The sequence below is a fragment of the Diabrotica undecimpunctata genome, chromosome 1 (assembly GCF_040954645.1).
Source record: "Diabrotica undecimpunctata isolate CICGRU chromosome 1, icDiaUnde3, whole genome shotgun sequence".
Taxonomy (NCBI): Eukaryota; Metazoa; Arthropoda; class Insecta; order Coleoptera; family Chrysomelidae; genus Diabrotica; species Diabrotica undecimpunctata.
This window is the reverse complement of record NC_092803.1, coordinates 36,408,851-36,429,217: the sequence shown is the minus strand read 5'-3', so window position 1 is coordinate 36,429,217 and position 20,367 is coordinate 36,408,851. Positions and strand designations below refer to the sequence as shown.

General features: G+C 32.9%; 1 protein-coding gene across 10 annotated transcripts in view; it reads left to right on the top strand.

The window, feature by feature from the left end:
* The window catches only part of LOC140447911 (G protein-activated inward rectifier potassium channel 3-like), a 145,040-nt gene that overhangs the window by 108,265 nt on the left and 16,408 nt on the right, over positions 1-20,367 (top strand). For all 10 annotated transcript variants that reach the window (XM_072540854.1, XM_072540846.1, XM_072540863.1 and 7 more), the window contains 2 exons: positions 11,818-12,176; positions 13,698-14,384. In XM_072540854.1, the coding sequence (XP_072396955.1) occupies positions 11,818-12,176; positions 13,698-14,384 (1,046 nt within the window). The remainder of the gene's footprint in view (positions 1-11,817; positions 12,177-13,697; positions 14,385-20,367) is intronic.

The following is a 20,367-nucleotide window of genomic DNA, read 5'->3' as shown; positions in this document are numbered from 1 at the left end:
ATTCTTTTTATCTTCCTAATGCTCTCTTGTAATGATTCGTAATACTTGTTTGATTATTTTTTTAGGTTATTACATTTTTATATTTATAGAAATATACTCGTACAATACTTCTTGGTTTTTTATTCGTTTTCTCCGATATTTGACTTTAAAGAAAAAATGTAATTTTGATAGGTTTCCAAGACATTAACAATCGATTTCAACATAAAGTTTCTTGTTGTCGATCACAAACATTTGTCACCCAAAGAGAATTGGAACTTTCAGAGTTTGTGAAATTTCCGTGGCAGTTACAATGGCTTTGTTATTTTTCGATTATATTACGAAAGATAATTTATTAGGAAATTCCACGACGAACAAATTATATCTTGTATCAACACAAGCGTCCGAGAAATCATGGGGGTTACACATAATATTGTTGATGACATCAAAACGACACAACTCAGATGGTACGGACACGTAAGGAGAATGCCGTAGAATAGAATACCAAGACAAATTCTTGAATGACAACCAAGAGGTAGGCGAAGACCAGGAAGGCCTAGAAGAAGTTGGAGAGAAGGAGTTGATAAAGAAATAAGAGAAAGAGAACTGGAGGACGATCTATGGAACGATAGAATGAGATGGAGATTGGAAATCAGAAGACGTCGAAAAACGTTGTAAACCGACATTATATATATCAACACAAGCCAAAAAGAATCGGTGTATTATTGGTCTATCAATGCCAACATCAGGATAAACAAAAAAGTTGTTTCATCTATGGTTTCTTCAATACGATTTTCATCATTACTTTGCGTTGTGCTATGTATTTGCAAAATTTTGTAAATTAAAAATAATTACACCATTAAGAATGTCAACAAAGGTCGGCCCAGCATGTAACTATTTTTTCAGTGCAATATTTCATATTTATTGAAAGGCAACATAAATGCCCAATTTTATTTAAGAATTTATATTGTGTGATATACCCACTGACTATTAGTTTTCTGGTTGTTAACTGTCATTGGCGGCTTGGCCACGAAACTTCAAAGGAGTGTCGCTTCTCTGTGTTCGTAGTTCTCTGCTATATACAACAATAGCAAATATTTAAACCATCTTTTTTGTTGCAGAAGTTTTTGGAATAAAGTAAAATAATTAATTTGAATGGTAGATTATACCAGTAGTTAATAACGATAGCCATTATTACTAGTAATATACTCTATTTTATATACGACTATTGATTATTTTCGGTTTTTAATAAACAACCCTTAAAAGAGTTTTAATACAAGTAATTCGAATTTCGATTGCTGCAAAGTGCAAAGGAAGGACGTGTTTCGTTCCTATTTATCTGTTTAGTAATAGTATAGGTCTTCTATATTCTCTTCATAAAGCTCATTTGACCGGTATATGCCCATAATTACAATAATTAAGATTACCTTTCTGAATGTGCAGACGAGTAGTTTTCAAGAATGGAGACTGCAACATCCTACAATTAAGGATCTCGACCTTTTGCCTTTTTATTCTTATCTATGTGTTCTCAACATAGATTTATAAATATATATATATATATATAATATATATATATATATATACATCTAGCGGTTAATGTAAGCTCCGTTCTAAAACGGTATTATACTAACTCCAGTAGAATATACACCGTGTATTTTATTATCTAAGTAGCGCTTTATGTAGACTCCGACCAACACGTAGGATTAAGTGGACTCCACAAAAGGATAAACCATTTTTGGGATCCGTATTTACGATATTGCTTATACTTCTAAACTCCTGCGATGTTGCCAATAATTGTATTAGTAGTAGATTTTCAAATTTTACAGCAGATACATTCTGGAACTTGAAATTTATTTAAATATCCATCAATTTAATCATGGAGGAATTTAAGGACTATTTGGCTAATTTATGTAGTTAAATATAAATTGTTAACCGCCATATACCTTTATTTTACTTTTTGGTTTTAATAAGCAAGGCGGTAATTTATATTACTTTTATATATTTTCAAACATAAGAAAGTGTGTATTATAAACTTGGAAAAGCGAAAATCTCCGTTTTTATTAATTAGTATTTTTTATTAAAATGCATTGGCACTAAAACATTTAGTACATACATGTACATATATCAAATAGAGTAATCGTGTAACAGTTTCTGAAATTAGAAGCCCCTTCGGTATGATTATAAAGTTTGTTACCACAAAAAATCTACTAGCATACACAGAGATGAGAGAGACCTACACAGAAAAAGATTTATTTTTAGCGAATGACAGGGCCATTTATGTAGCCAACCATTGGAAATACAAAATTTAAAGCTGTTGGTGTTCCGGACACGGAAAGTAAAGTAAGTACAAAAAGAGGTAAAAGTAAAATGAAAAAAAAAAAAACTAAAATACTTATATAATATGTAGACCTGAAAGTGCGCGGGAGGGTTTGAAATAAGAATTTACCTAAGGAATGAAATAAGAATTTACCTAATATAAAACAGATCTGAAAGAGAATAAAAAACAGATCAAAGAATTAATAGAGATTAAGTACATCCTTAAGTAACATATCTCAAATCCGCCTGCAGTTTTTTTGGGTAAATTGAGTAGCTCGACAGAACTGTTGCCGGTTCCAAGCCCAAATAAAGGAGGAGGGGGTCTACAGCCAGTTTAGCACCCTACTGATAGACTTTAAAACCATACAGCTCATAGAAACAGAATTATGCCTCGGGACAGGAATGATTTCATTACGACGACTAACGGGAGAAAGAGGACAACGAATTTGTGGTAAACGAGAAATACACTTCGCATCGGTGCTTTGAACGTAAAGTCTCTACAAGAGAGCAGAAAATTACAAAAGAGCTTGTAGAAAAAAAAATATAGACATGTGTGCGTTAAAAGATACAAAGAAAAAAGGAAAAGGGTCAAATTATTATAGATGACCATCTCATGATTTACAGTGGTGTTACCAAAGAAACCAGAGCCAAAGAAGGAGTCGCTCTGTTAGTACACAAAAATTTTTTACACCAAGTATAAAAATAGTAAGTGTAAAAATTATACTGGATGTTAAACCTCTGCATGTGGTAGCAATTCACTTCCAGAGAACAACAAAGATACCACCACAAGGGAAAACTTCTAGGAACACCTTCAGACTGTAATAAACGAGACCCCAAATGATAAATATATAATCATTATGGGTGATTTTAACGCCCGTGTTGGCAATGATTTAGTTCCAGCGATAAAACAGCGATATAACGAAAATATCAGAAATGAAAACGGAAACCTTCTAACGGACCTCTGCAGCAAAAACCAGATACGTAATAATAATACATTTTTCCCTCACAAAGAACAATACAAATACATTTTTGAAAACAGTAGAGGACAAAGATCTATTATAGACTATATTCTGTTGAATAGATAGCACTAACATCAGCAGAAATAGGAAGCGATCACAAATTGGTATTGTGCCGAATGAAAACACATATATGTGATAACAAAACACCGAAATACACCACAAAGATAAAAGTCGAAAGCTTACAGGATGACTCGACAAGATACCTATTCCAGAAAAGAAGAACCGAGAAAAACAGAAATACATATATCACAGAAAGTGATGGAGTCGAAGAAAGCTGAACAATACTTAAGTCTAATATCTTAGCCTCGGCCAAGAAAGTTCTCGGTAAAAGAAATATAAGTAAAGTGAAGGAAAAATGTAAAGAAAACAAAAAAGCTTACCTGAAATACATGTCAACCAAAACACAAGAGGCATAACATAATTACAAGACAATTAGAAACGTAACACATGCACTTATAAGAAAAATAAAAAATGGTCACTGGGAACGTTTTTCGAAAGAAATGGAACATAATTTTTCTTGTCTGCAAAAGGAAATATAGCGCTTCATCAGACGTCAAAGAACGGAGGTAAAGTAACTAATAGAACTAAAATACATAAAAAATGATACGTGGATTGACTACCTAAAAAAGCTATATACAGGAGAAGAACAAACGACGCTAGAACCGGAAACATCAGAAATTACAACATATAAAGAACTTAATATAAATGTACAGGAAGTTCGGAAAATACTTGAAAACCTGAGGAACAGAAAAGCAGCAGGTCAAGACGAGATACCAAACGAATACTGAAATATTGTGGAGCAGCAATGACAGAACAAATAACAATATTAATTAATAAAATTATAAAACACAATAAAATGCCGGAAGAATGGAGAAGGAGCGAACTAACTCTACTATATAAAAAAGGAGATAAAAACAGACAAAAAACTACAGAAGTATAAACTTGTTAAATACTACGCTAAAACTTACAACTAAAATTTTACAAGTGCTAATTAATCACAATATAAGTTTAGCACATGAACAACCGGGTTTTTTAAGTGGTAGATCGTGTACAGATGCAAAATTCGTTATAAAGCAAATTACTGAGAAATCACTGAAGTATAATAGACTAGCATTTCTGTGTCTGATTGACCTAAAGAAAGCGTTTGACAGAGTAAGACTGAAAGATGTAATCCATCTTCTGTATAATAGAGAAGCTCTCCTAAATATTATAAAAACTATCGAAAACATCGACCAAAACAACAAAATTGAAGTCAGAATAGAGGGACAACTTACAGAACCTATAGAAATAGGCAGCAGAATCAGACAAGGGGATTCGTTGAGATTGAGCCCCATGCTCTTCAATTTGATCATGGATCAAATCATCAAAAGCGTTAACAAACGAAGAGGATACAGAATGGGAAACAAAGAAATTAAAATACTCCGTTACGCAGATGACGCAATATTAATAGCCCAAGATGAAGATAGTCTGCAAAGATTGGTCCACAAATTTAACATAAGAGCAAAAGAATTTAATATGACAATCTCATCTCAGAAAACTAAAACCATAGTAGTCAGCAAAGGACCACAGATGTAAAATAGAAATTGATGGCATTAGCAGAAACAAGACCCGACACAGCCACAACGCAAAGAAAAATGGACGCGGCAGAGATGAGAGTACTGAGAAGAATTACAGGAAATACTCTGAGAAATCGAAAAGAAAATGTAACGTATAGTGTATAAATGAATGGATACAAAATAGAAAAAAGAATGGAATAACCACATAGGTAATGGAAATAAAATACCTGGCATTATGAATTTATTATGACAATTTCATCTCAGAAAACTAAAACAATAGTAGTCAGCAAAGAACCAACTAGATGTAAAATAAAAATTGATGGCATCAGTATTGAACAAATAATGAAAATAATATACTTGAACTTTATTTTACTGTAGTTTTGAAATTTTAAACTTTCTAGTGGGTATCTTTATGTCTTTATTACCAATTGTTATTAACATGCGTTTACACAACGTTATAACGTTCTGTATTATAAAAGTATTCTATTTCTTTTTATCGTAGTAAGTCATTACTCAGACAAAATATTTTGGTGTCTTATGGTATTGGTAACTTGATTCTGTAATAAAATTCATGGCAGACGACAAGCGGTTTCATAACCACTAAACATATCTATTTCTTTATTGTTTCCGTATATATTATGTTTTACAGTTATGATAATATGTTCGGTCTAATTGTTTTAAAAACTTTGTCGCTTGTATAAGCTTTAACTTTAATAATAATTTTATAGACCTTAATCATTTAGAAGTAAATGTATATATAATTTTTTTTCTGTCACTTGGTTTAAATATAGTTCTTATTATATATATGAGCAGAAAATAATACTTATTTCAGTTCGTACGATTTGCGGTAATTTATTTAATGTTAATTCTGGAATTTCACGTTTATACTCAGTTTCTGTTGTTCCGCTTATTTATCTGAGAGATGTTACTTTTTTTTCTTGTTATTATTTCTCTTTATAAGCAATTTTACTTGTTCATTGGTGGAATAATACCTCTATGGAAGGTTATCACTTCATTTTTTGCGCGATCGTCCGATACTTCTTCTGCCGATTCGTGGCTTATCTCTTCCAATTTTGACGTCACGGGTCTCCTCCATTCTGCTTATGTAATTATTCGATTCTTTTTTTCTATTTTGTGTAAATTCATTTATACACTTTACGTTACATTTTCTTCTAATGTCTTCACTTCTCTTTAGATTTCTCAGCGTATTTCCTATAATTGTTCTCAGTACTCTCATCTCTGCCGTTTCCATTATTCTTTGCGTTGTGGCTGTGCCAGGTCTTGTTTTTGAAGCATATGTCATTATTTGTCTTACACTGGCTTTATAAATTGATATCATCTCAGTGTTAATGTGTCTGTTTAGCCATATAGTGTTATTAAGGCATCCTGCCAGTCTATTTGCTTTTAGTACTTGATCTCTCATTTCTTTGTCCAGGTCTCTATTAAGTTTTTTCTAATTCCACACTAATAGTCTCCTATTTGATAGTTGACCTATTCACTCAATCGTTATAGGTTTATTAGAAAAAAATCTGTATATCCTAATTAATATATAGCTTATACCGCTATAGTTTGTGCAGTACATTTTATCATCCCTTTTGTGTATGGGTATGCTTTTCAGCAAGTTGGTACTTACTCTTACTTTTAAATTGACAGGTTAGCTGTTTAACTGCCTATACTGAACTTTCTTCTTCATGTTGCAAATATATATAAAAATTAATAAAAACCACTCTGACATACCATTGACTGAAATATTGGAGACCCTATATTATTCAATCAATGGAAATACTAAGATCACACGGGGGGAATATTATGGGTTATTTCTGGTTTCGTCATAATTTACACTAGTAAGTAAGTAAGTTCGTGTAACCTTCTGGCTAAGGTCTAGTGTTAGGGTTTTCAGGTCGCGCAAGCGCCCCTAACATGACTTAACGACTACTTTCGTAGCCGGGACCGACGGCTTTACGTACCCTCCGAAGCACAGTGGCAGCGCAGTTAAATTAGAAATTGAAAATTTTGTCGGTGCCAGGATTCAAACCCGGGCCCTCCAGCTTGTTAAACCAGTAACACAGCCACTGAGCTACGGCTGCCACATAATTTACACTAAAAATACTAACAAGAGAGTGCTCTCACTTCCACATGTTAAAATTGATATATAGTACCAACAGATGCTAGTTATATACCATCAGTACTAATAAAATGGAAACTATTAAATTAATGTCAATTTCATTTAATCAAACGTACTAACCTTAAACATGGTCATTTAAGGAAACACCTCAAAAATATTGACAAAAAATTAAAAATAGCTTAAGCGTTATACAAGTAACAGAGCAGCAAAGCTCACAGCATGAGAATATTGCCTCGTACTTTTATATAGCAATTTGTTCTCACAATTTTATAGTTTTTCGAAAAATGAACTCCGATTAGAAGATTAAAACGTCAAACAAAATGTAAAAACCTATTCATATTTTGTGATACAAAATCTTCAATTTCGATATTGAATATTCTTAATAAATGTATAATCTAATATTTAAGCCTGTTTATGTTTTACAGACTTGGAAAACACTAAACAGACAAATATTTATTCCTTTATGTACTAGGTTCTAAAAAAAGTGTACTCAAAACAAATAAATATTATCTACCAAGTGTTTTATTCCAGTTTCATATGAAAGCACCAGATATTAGATATGTATTATAAATTTCGTCATAGGTGCAAATTTGAGATAAAAATCAAATGATAGAGCATATAGTGAAATATAAATATCTTAGAATACCTGTATCGAGCGAGGATAAGATAAGGTTATTGATGAGGAAAAAAAGACCTATCGCTGAGGAAGTGAAAAAGTAATTGGCAAACGCAAATGAAATATGCATTACAATCTATCATGATACACATATATTCGTACTGCAGAAACAAGACAATTAATAAACACGTTAAGGGAATCTTAATAATAAGCAAAATGTAACTTTTAATACACAGAAGAAATAATGATATGCAGAAGAAACACAAATTAAAAAACGTTATCCACTTATTGTACGCAAGAGAGATACCTCTAGGAAAAATCAAAACGACCGAAAATATGTACCAAAATAACACAATAAAAGTAAAAGTAGAAGAAGAACCAACCGACCCTAATAAAGCTGACAATGGGATAAGGCAGGGATATTTCCTGAGTCCTCTATTGTTCAACCTGATTATGGATGAAATAATAAAAAAGTAAGAACTAAAAAAAGATACCAAATGGAAGAAAAACAAATTAAAATTGCTGTGCAAACGACGCAATACTACTCTTTCAAAATGAAGATGGTTTACAATGTGTGCTGCACCAATTTCATATAACTGCCAGAAAATTTAACATGTTAATTTCCCCAAAAGAGACAAAATTCATGGTTACAACAGCAAATTTACTAAGATGTTAATTGGAGCTGAAAGGTCAGATAATAGAACAAGTGATGGAGTTTAAATATCTAGCCATCACATTATCTAGCTACGGAAAGCTCAAAACTGAAGTGGAAGATCCAGTGAATAGAGCAAACAGAGCCGCAGGCTGACTAAATGAAACAATATGAAGCAATAAAACTATCGGGAAAGAAACGAAAGGCAGAATTTACAAAACAGTCATCAGACCAATGACATACGCGGCAGAAACAAGACCTGACACAGAGAGGACAAAAAGGATATTAGAAACAGCAGAGATGAAAACACTTAGAAAAATTGATGGTAAGTCACTATGGGACAGAGCTAGAAGTACAGATATACGACGTAGATGCAAGATGGAGAAGATCAAGAACTGGTTAAGAAATAGAAGAGTAGAATGGAACGATCATATAAGCCGAATGACAACAAATAGAGTAGTAAAGATGGCAAGAGACGGTCAATCTGTAGGAAGACGATCAGTAGGAAGATCACGAAAACGATGGAACGGCAACTTACTGGAGGCACATTGAAAAATGACAGTCATGTCTATATAAATAGAAGAAGAAGATACACAGGATAAACATTAAAATTGCTGCAAGAAAGATAAAATAAATCAGTCATATTAATGTAGAATAGCAGAGGACAGAGTGTTTAGAGAAAATAATGAATCAGTCATATTAATGTAGAATAGTAGAGGAAAGAGTATTTGTCATAGCTTTGGACAAGTGCCCAATTAAAAAAAGAACACAGGTCGTTCAAAAAAGACGGAACTCGAAAAAGAAAATAGAATAGATTTAAAAAAATAAAAGCATAAACATGTCTTTTCCTACTTTTTTAATATTGAAAATACGTAAATAGAACATTGAATTAAAATGTAATCTTTGATAATCTCTGATAAACCCATCACCTGAACAGTGGCACCGATATATGTAGTTGAAATTGTTTACACTTATTTTAACTGTTTATTTTGTTATTATCTAGATATGAGTTGCGACCGATATCACAAACTTATTTATTTTTCACAAAGAGGCTCGTTAATACCTAAAATTATTACTATACAAATCTGATTCGAAATATCGTCAAAAAGTAATACACGGCATGTAAAATTTAAATTTTTAATAAAAAGTAAAAGATTAGGCATTACTTATGGGATTCAAAGAACGCGCGTTAAGGAAGATTGAAGTACTAATAAGATCACCGCAATCGGGCATACCCCGGGTAATGATTAATTAATTAATCGGCTAATTCTTCAGTCACCCCTTTAATATGATTTTGTCAAATTGGTCCTTTTTAGAACCAACTATTCTAATAACATATGTCTATAACTGTTAAGGGTATATCTAGAGATCAAGAAACTTTACTTTACTTAAACTTATCAGACATATGAGCTAAACACGAATGTAACTTATCTCTAGTGCAGGAAACACATATAGGGTCTAACCTAGGGTATTTGGTATATAGCTGATCGCTGAAAACCAGATCATAGATATAGACATGCTATTTCTGTCGCAAAAGAAGCAAAGAATAACTTAAAGTAAGAAAGGACAAAACCAGTCAGCCGAGAGAACCTTTTAACGATGTTGAGCTTGGATCCACCATCTACATATTTAATGAAAAATAATACAACTACCGACATTGAGGATCTGAGCACAAAGCTTATTACGAAACCTGGACCAAAAACACTCTACAATGGCTTATCCGCATGATGAACAACTGTATTCAAATTATGGAGATAGCCAAAATTTAGAGACAAGCCAAAGTTGTTACCTTGCTTAAACTTGGCAAAAAAAAGACGGGTACGAAAAATATCCGGTATCAGGGGTGGTATTTTTCAATCTAAATGCCGCTTACGACACCTTAAATTACAGAATATTTTTCCAAAAACTATATGATATCCCCTTAGATAACAAGCTCACTTACATTGTCTGCGTATGCCAACATAAGAGAATATTTTTTGTATCACTCACTGGTAAGAGTAGCAGATGAAGAACGGTCTCGCTTGGGGTAGCATAAAGGCACCTACACTGTATAACATTTACACAAACAAACGATCCATACCGGTAGATACTAGGACTTCTATTATATAGACGAGACACCTATTATTGCACAATAAAAATAAACTATGAATAAATTTTCAGCCAAAACCCCTGAAAAACTCGTGGGTACTCCTTCAATTTCCTCAACATAGACGTTTTCACAAAACTGAACATCCAATCTTGTCATAAAATCATTGAACTGTAGACTTCCTATAAATTCCTTGAAAATAGTTTGTATCACACCGGGTCAGTCATAGATTATTGTTTAAAACTAAATGGTAAATTGAGGACCAGAAATAATATTCTTCGCAAGCTTGTCAGCTAAAAATGAGGCGCACGTCCTTCCGCCCTTAAAACATAGACGCTTGTACTATATGCTTCTGCTGCCAAATATACCTTGTTAGACAAATTAACCATTCTTTCTTTTTGTGCACACTACTACCCATTTTAACACAAAAATATCTATTGTAGCACTTAACCATATTTATTTTGAGATAACCTTCTATCGAGATATCACATGTAGTACACAAATAAGACCAGAACTAAAATATTAAAAAAGCTTTATACAATATATCGCAGAAGATTGAATAAAATAAAAGTAGTTTTTATTAATCAGATGCTTACATAAAATGTACAAAGACACTCACGTAAACAAAATATATTACGAAATTTCTGTAATTAAAAAAAACATCAAGTCCGGCATTGAACTAATAAAATTATATTAAATGAAAAAACAACATCTTTAAAAATACAGAAAAAATAAAATTTTCTATGCAAGCGAACATTCCATTCAATAATAAGCCCAAATCCTTTTGTATCTTCATACCTGTTTTTTAAAGAACCAGTTACATTTTAGTACGTAGTTATACCAGGTAATATGATATCCTCTGTTACACAGTGTTATGCGTATGACATTCCACTGTCTACAAACAGTAGATAAAAATAAGGAGCCCATATAAACCGTTCAGGGTATATGTTGAAAATATACGGTATCATCGCACAGTTGCCAAACTCTCAGAGCTTAGTTAAACCGATAAACGTATGGTTCAAATATACAATGAAGAAGATCTGAACGACCCCTATAATATATACACGTGAACTAAGCGATATACATTTATGATACAGGGGTATTTACGGGCTCCAAAAAATTTTTATAAATTATTAAACTCTACATTCTGATGAATCGACTGAACCAATATTACGGAATTGTCAAGTGAGCTCCGTATATCGGTATCCACTTGACCACGGAGCTCAATTGAACCTGAATTTTAACATGGGCGGAGTTCACTTAATGCCGTAGATATATATATATATATATATATATATATATATATATATATATATATATATATATATATATATATATATATATATATATATATATATATATATATCAAAATTTAAAATTGAAGTAATTGAATATTCCAAAATTAATTTTTTTATTTTAACCAACTAAAAACATTTTTGTCTGTATTATTTATAAATTTATTTATTTTCAGACGTTCATTTCGACCACATGCCATAAGAAAAATGCGCAGACGAGCAGTTTTCAAGAATGGAGACTGTAACATCTTACAATCAAGAATCTCGAAACGCAGACTTCGATATCTTCAAGATATCTTCACGACCTTAGTAGATTCACAATGGCGATGGACGCTTACTATATTCGCCATAGGATTCTTGGGCTCGTGGCTCCTATTTGCTCTAGTATGGTGGTTGATTGTTTTTACACACGGCGATCTTGAAGAAGATCACCTACCGGCCAAACAGGCGGATGCCAATTGGACACCATGTGTTTTTAATATTCAGGGGTTTACTTCATGTTTCTTATTTTCTATAGAAACGCAACATACTATAGGTAAGAACAATAATGTAATCAATATAATGTAACAATTATGTATTAATATAGTTCCTATGTATGACTAAGTTTTTGGCAGCATGCTGTCAAAATGTCAAGTGTCAAAAATGCTAATGGTACTAAAGGATAAACGTTCAAAATGCGCAATTTGCGTAAGGAATTTCTTTATACTGCCTTTCAAACTGGAATATAAATGCAATAAAGGTTATTGCAAGTTACTGGTATAAACTAAGGTACAAGAAATCTCTAAATAACAAGCAAAAAGTATGAAAAATAAAACAGGAATATCCATGAATCCGATAGAATTATTGAATATAACATATACAGGGTGCGCCAAACCTATGGCTTTCTTTGATTATGGCTTAACTATGGAATATACAAAAAAACGTTTTATAACAAATACGTCTATAATTTAAAATTACTTTCGTTTATACAGGGTCAGTCAGAACAACGTAATGAACCAAAATTGTATTTTTTAAATAGAACATCCTGTATATTAAAGAAATATATCTTCTTTCATCAAGAAGAAACTATGTACAAAATTTAAAGATTCTAGGATCCGATCCTTTAAGAGAAAAAGACCTAAGAATGTGAGAAGAAGAAGACATATTGCTCCAAGTAGAGCAAGGTTCTTCCTTGCACCAGTAAGAACCTTGAAATCAACTTTCAAGACTCTAGAGCGACCGACAACGACGCTACTTCAATAAAGACTTGCTAGGTCCTTAATAATTATTACTTACTAATTTGTGAAAAATTAAAGAGATCAATAAATAAATAGGCAATTCATTTTTGTAAAGGCATAATATAGTGGATACGTGGATTACATAAGAGAAGCGTGGGTCGACCTCCAATAAAGATGATCTGTACGATGTCAAAGAAAAGGCTGGAAGACAATGGTACCAGGTAGCAAAAGACAAATTAAATAGAAACTCCAAAGGGAGACCCAAGAAGAAGAATCAAAATCGTCACTGAGTACATCACATTAACCGATTTAATGTTGATCACAAGTTGAAATTGCTTCCAATCCAACAGGGTATACTTTTTTCAAGCTTTAGTATAGAAGTTTTCACTTAAAAAAAACAGTAATACATCAATTTGTCAGAAACGTTTAAAAAATATACAAACTTTAAAATGTAGAGTTTCTGAAACGACCAAATAATCACTGGAAATTTACTGTTTTTTTTTACGTAAATAGCCAAACGCTGGTATAAATAAATTACATAGTGTTATAATAATTCTAAAATAATCTTAAACATACTCTAATTTGAATACATTCTTCTTGAAAAGGTAATATTTAACGTAACATCTTATATCGAGGTAATAAAAATATAACTTCGGTTGAAATCACAAACACTCTTTGTTGATATTTTATTCTTACACATAATTATATTAAAAATGAATTTCCATCAGAATGTAACCACCAACTCTAAAGAATGTAAATTTTTTAAACTCTCTAATAATTCTACTCTTTAACATTTTCTTTTCATTGTTTAATTATTTATAAAATCAATATATTTTTAGGTTATGGTGTACGAACGACAACAGAAGAATGCCCAGAAGCAATATTCCTCATGTGTCTTCAAAGCATAGCCGGAATGATTATCCAAGCGTTTATGGTAGGCATAGTTTTTGCCAAGATGACGCGTCCTAAATTGAGAACGCAAACACTGCAATTCTCAAAGAACGCTGTCATCTGTCAGCGAGAAGGCCACCTCTGCCTTATGTTCCGAGTAGGAGACATGCGAAAGAGTCACATTATCGGAGCAAGTATTCGAGCACAACTCATTCGATCGAAAACTACGAAAGAAGGAGAGGTTCTGAGTAACTTCCAGACGGAATTGGAGGTGAACGCAGATGGCTGCGATGGAAACCTCTTCTTCATCTGGCCGATGACGATCGTCCATCGTATCGATGAAAACTCTCCCTTTTATTACCTAACTGCTAGTGATATGTTACACGAAAGATTCGAAATCGTAGTGATACTGGAAGGGACTATAGAAAGTACCGGTCAAACTACGCAGGCTAGATCGAGTTACGTGGCTAATGAAGTGCTATGGGGGCACAGGTTCGAATCTGTCGTATCTTATAATAAAGACAGACAAGGTTACGAAGTTAATTACTCAAAATTCGATAACACCGTAGCTATTGATACCCCTCTGTGTTCAGGAGCCGATCTGTCGGAATTTTATAGAATTCAGCAAATTTCTGGTAAGTTAAAACATCGTTAGGGAAGTTATGTTTGCTTTATTGGTGGGTACTGTCTTGTCATATTGTAAGGTGAAGGATAAAGGTGCGATGTAAAATACGCTGGTGATGGAATGGTTAAACTATTGGATTTTTTTTAATTCAAATTTTCAAAGATAATTGTAAAAAAATTTAAGGATGGGTGATTCTTAATGTAATGGAATTAATTTGAATCACCACAATCTGTAAGGATGAGTACTGATAACTACGGCGATATATCCGAGTTTTTGTTCGGATGTAAAAAAAAAACTCAAAACAAAAATTCTTTAGCAAGGTGAGGGGTGTGTTTCTATTTATCATTTGTACATAGGTACGCCTTATTTAAATGACAATATACTACACGTTTTCTACGGTATTTGATTTAACCGAATTAATAGCATTGCACACATTATATATAATCATTGTTGAAAGAATTGCATTTGCTAATCTTGATAGTTAAAAATAACCATATTAGCTTCACAAGAAATTAAAAGAGATGACTGTCAATAAACGAAAACAACTATCCCAAAGTCTAGAAGACAAAAAGAAACATATTGTACCTGCTAGATATCAACGACCAAATAAAAGTAAGAAAAAACTACATGTTTGAATAATTACAAGAAGATTAAAGAATAGAACACTCTACGACGATTGCCATAACAGGTCTATCAAGAGCAGAACGAGAACATGTAATGAAAATGCAAATAACAAAAATTGGAAAAAAACTCTGTCCTAATGAGTGTTAAAATACTAAAGTTGATTGGATAAATTGCAATTAAATATTGTTTGATCTCTTTAACCAACATTATGGCACGGGAATACTACTAACTGATTTACTTAGGTCGACGTTTATCACAATACCAAGGAAACACCGTGCAACAGCAAGATTTAGGTTATGTTGGGTTGGGTTAGGTTCAACATGAGTGGTCGCTTGACTACTTTTATTCAAATGTATTGAGCTCTATTCTAGCCAAACCTGGATAGTTGCGCAGAACGTGTTCCGTCTTCTCGTCATCAGTCTGACAGAATATACAATTCGTACTTTCTGTCAGTCCGATTTGGATCATGCTCCCCTTGAGACGACAGTGTCACAAAATAAATAACAATAATAAATAACATTGTTTATTATTCTGTGACAGTGTCTTGTTAAGAGACCTACGATAATTTGACAGATCATTCCTATGTATACCTAATAGATCTTTTTTCTTTACAAGAAAAGAAAGAAGAAACTGACAGATGATAGTTTTTATTGTTGTAAGATGTAGTTTAAAATATGTGGTGCCAGAGTTTTAACCTTATTTAAGCTTTGTGCTTCTTCAAGGATGGAGGTTTATATATTTATTATTTGGTGTAATATGTATGCAATTAGTGTGTAGACTAAGACCGGGTGCCGCCGCTGTAGGCAGAAGTGTCACAAGAACTATAACCTTAACCGACTTGAAGCACAAGTTCCTTGGAAAACGGTTCCTTTCAGATTCAGAATTCGACTCTTAAGGAGTGTGTGTGGTGCTCACTGTGTACTGTTTTGATGTTGTGTTTGGATGTATGATTGTAATATGTTAGTTGAATGTTGTGGATTTTATGTGTTTATGAGAGTTGGATTTCCATATGTTTATGAATTTCTATATGTTTTGAGTGTGAGCGTATAGATAAAGTGTAATGTGTATTAATGATAGGTATGAGTGTGTGGGTTTGATGTGTGTATTGGGTGTGCATAAGAGTGTATTTATGTATGGAGTTGGGTGAAGGTTTGGTTTATACGGTTATTAAAGCAGGAGGTGGTTATGGCATATTCGTATAGTGAATATATGTATAGTATCCGTATAGTGAAAATATGTAAGTGTATTTTCTGTAATCCTAAATAATCCAGTAACATAAACTGACAATAAGTTGAATATTCAAATTGATAATAAAAGAAAATAAAACATGTGCCTTCGAATATTTGAGATAAGTTTGTTCGTACTATCCATCGTTACGTTTCATCCGTTCCACCCCGTCCGATATTGTTCTTTTGGCTATGCTTCTTGCTATGGCAAAGAAGGTTCTGGGCCTATGAATGTTTATTTTACCCGTCTTTTGGCAAATAAGTCCTCTTTTTTTATTCTCTTCAATACCAGTGTGTTCAAACACTTAGAGTAAACTCACTTTGTTATTTTTTCCGATTAAAATTCGATTCTGAAGACAGTTCCAAACTAACATGAAATCAATCAGATTCGATTTCAGTGCGTTTAATGCAACTTAGCTATCAGATATAATTTTTATTGTTCGGTCCCTGCAGTTTCTTTTTATTCCTCTTAATTCTAGAGTGATTACCTAGGTTCTTACTTATGCTTAGTCCTAGATTCCCTCCATATACTCCTGCTACAATTCTTTCATCAGTTTTAAAGCCGCCTGTATACGAGCTTTGATCTGCCATTATGAGATTCATTTCTTTCTGGAAATAGGACAGTAAATAACTTTCAGAAATTATATTTAGGTTGCATTGCAACTGGTACCATTTCTAACTCTGGGTGATTTTTAATTATCTCACCAGATTTGATCCTGATATTCTTTTGTCTTGTTTCATGGCGTCTTATCCGCCTTTTGTATGCCTCTATCTTCGCCTTCATTTCCATCCTTTAATTAAATGGAGAAAGGTCAAGTATAACCTCCATGGAGGCGGTTAAGGTTGTCGTTGAAGCTTATTCAGCTTCTCTTTGATGGTTTTTTGTTGGCATTTAGACCACCATATAAGTGCGCCATACGTAATCATATTTCTAACTACAGTCATATATAGCTAGTACATCTCTTTACAGGATGCCAGTAACGGCCAGAATTAACGAACAATAAGTCTGATGAGTCACATTTGAAAGGTATTTCTGCTAGTAATAATTAAAGAGATAAATAGTAGTACTGGATTTAGGAGTGACTTCGGTACGAGAAAAGTTCCATTCATTATCCAAGTACTAATAACGAGATGCAGAGATATAAACCAAAATGCATACATCTGCACAAATGATTTTGAAAAGGCTTTTGACAAAATTGCGACATACCAAAACAGCTAAATTGGTTGATAAAGACATGAATAATAACAGACCTATATTGGCATCAAGTGGCAAGCATAAGAGAACAAGAACTATCGAATGAAATAAATTTAAACAGAAGAGTGAGGCAAAGCTGTATACTCTCAACTCTACCATTAAACTTATATTCAGAGAAGATATTTACGGAAACCTTAATAGGGAAAACGGAAGACTTGGTAGTGAGTAGTGCAATCGTCAACATCATTAAACGATGCATTAGTACTAGCTACCTGCATTGACGACCATACAGGGTGATGAAGCGCTGGGTAAAATAGAGAAACTTCTGTATCTCGGCAGAAATATCAATGGGGGTGGAAATTATCCGTTGAAATTAAAAACCAAATAGAATGGGGCCCAGCAATGTTAATTAAAATGGGGAACATCCTTTTCAGCCACGATCTTTGAGTTAGAATGGCAGATTGCTATTTCTTTCGAGTACTACTAGATGGAGTAGAAGCGTGGATTCTCACTAAGACGGTGCTCAACAAGTCAATACAAGGTTTTGTCCCAATCTCAGAAAGAGTGATGCTACTACAAATAAGGACATCACACACAAAACTAAATTTGATCCAAGTATATGCGCCAACGACGGATGCAACAGAAGATGAAGTAGAAACATTCTACCAACAAATTGAAGGTGCACTAGAAATGACAAAGAACAGGGAAATCACAGTAGTTATGGGTGCAGATTTCAATGCAAAAGTCAGCAAGGGAAGAGCTGGAACAATAACAGGAGATCAAGGACCATGTGAACGTAACGATAGAGTGGTAAAAGTGGTAAGAAACCAAATCGATTATATAACGATAACGAGAAATATCGTAACGCCATCAAATCATTTAAAACATATCCAGGAGCAAATGTCACATTAGACCATAACCCACTAATCGCTAATGTCACGCTTAAGCTCAAACGTATTAGAAAAACCCAAAGAACTCCAAAATTAGATGTTAGAAAACTGAAAGAAGCTGATATAAAAAACAAACTCAAAATAAACGAAAACTTTGATAAATTATATACTAACACCTACGAGATAAACCAACAATGGGAAACATTAAAAAACTGCCTCTTCGTTCCATGCCAAGAGATATTAAAAGAACCGGTAAGAAAGAGAGACAACTGGATGATCGGCGAAATACTCGGCAGGATGGGCCAAAGAAGACAATCCAAGAACAAAGATAGTCACAATAACAAAAGCATTGACAGTGAAATCAGAAAAATGATAAGAGAGGCAAAACAAACTTACTATGAGGAAAAATGTAAAGATATAGAAGATCTTCAGAACAAATAGGACCTATTCAACCCACATAAAAAGATTAAAGAAATGACAAGGTTGCAAAAAATAAACCACAACACAACTCTTTTAGATAAAAATGGAAATACCATGATAACGACTGACGAAGATAGATGAAGAATGGATCAATAATCATGAGATAAGAGCACGCATCGGAACAGTTTAATTCACCTTCAACTGGATGAGGACCTTCTGCAAAAGCCACAATCTCTTCTTTTCTGTTGTGTTTTAAGGTGTCAAATCGTGGCCTTGAACGAAGATGTGTGCATTTGAAATGTGGTTGTATCGGAGACTACTCAAGATCCAGTGGATGACCAAATTACAAATGGAGAGTTCCTCAGAAGAACAAAGAAAAGCGAAGAAATAATGAACACATCAAATCTCGAAAGTTGTAGTACTTCGAACACATTATGCGAAATGAATACAAATATATGCTCTATTGCAAACCATCTTTCAGGGACAAATCATGGAAAGAAGAAGTTGAACGTACTGGTTAAAGAAACTTAGAACTTGGTCAACACAATATGTACCCAGCTTTTCCGCGTTGCTGCAGACAAGATAAAGATTGTCATGATGATCGCCAACATTCGTCACGAATAATCACATTAAGAAGAAGATGGAGCAACTACTATAACAGTGATTATAATTAAAATTAAATAGGACAAATTAGGAAATAAAAAATCCAATAAATAGTATTACAGAAGAAAAAAAACAGACATTGTTTATGTGCTAATATGAGTTGATGTAATAAAATGTTTCATGAACAGTTCTTTGAAAAATATTCACAATATAAAATGCATATTGTTTTACATTCCTTCGGTATTAATTCTAATAAAATTCTCCGAGTATGCATCTTTGTTTAGTTCATAATAACTTTCAAATCTCAAATTTCTTGTTGTTTCTTTCTTTCTTTCTTGATGTTTTTGTCTTTCGCAAACTAGGATCGCTATCTTAAATAGTTTAAATAAATGAATTGGTCTTAATATTTACCGAATTTAGGAGTTTAAGTTTTGTTATTTAGGCACATATTACTACATATTTTATATATAAGCACAGTCAATTTTATTTTGACGATTTAAATGGAAAATGAAAAACGATTTTCGCACTTCTTTAAATTTTATAACTGGCTGCGAGTTTTTATTTTTTTATTAGATGTTAGTTACAATTTAATATAACTATAGTAATAAATAATATCATATGCCATTTTTGCATCTCCGTTATGAGCGTACCCTAGTGCGGTAAGAGAGAACCAAATAAGGCGGCGGCGTAGAAACTACGCCACCAGATCAACAAGTCTAACTTGCCGAATTTGATGTTTTACATCAAAAAAATCTAATTTTAGGAAATTTTGAGACTGGTTAATAAAATATATTTTACAAATTGTTAATAATAATCATTTTAAATAAATGATATGCAAGGAACTAAGAAAAAAATCCACATAGACATAATATTAAGCATAAAATAGAAACTAGAATATCATTTCAACCAAGAGTATTTAATACTTTATTCTAATAGTACAGAAGAGGTGAATATCTAAACTATCAACTTTAAAAGTAAATGAAAAGTAAATGTATCAATACAGTAGACTCCCTCTTAACCAGCCACCTCGGGACC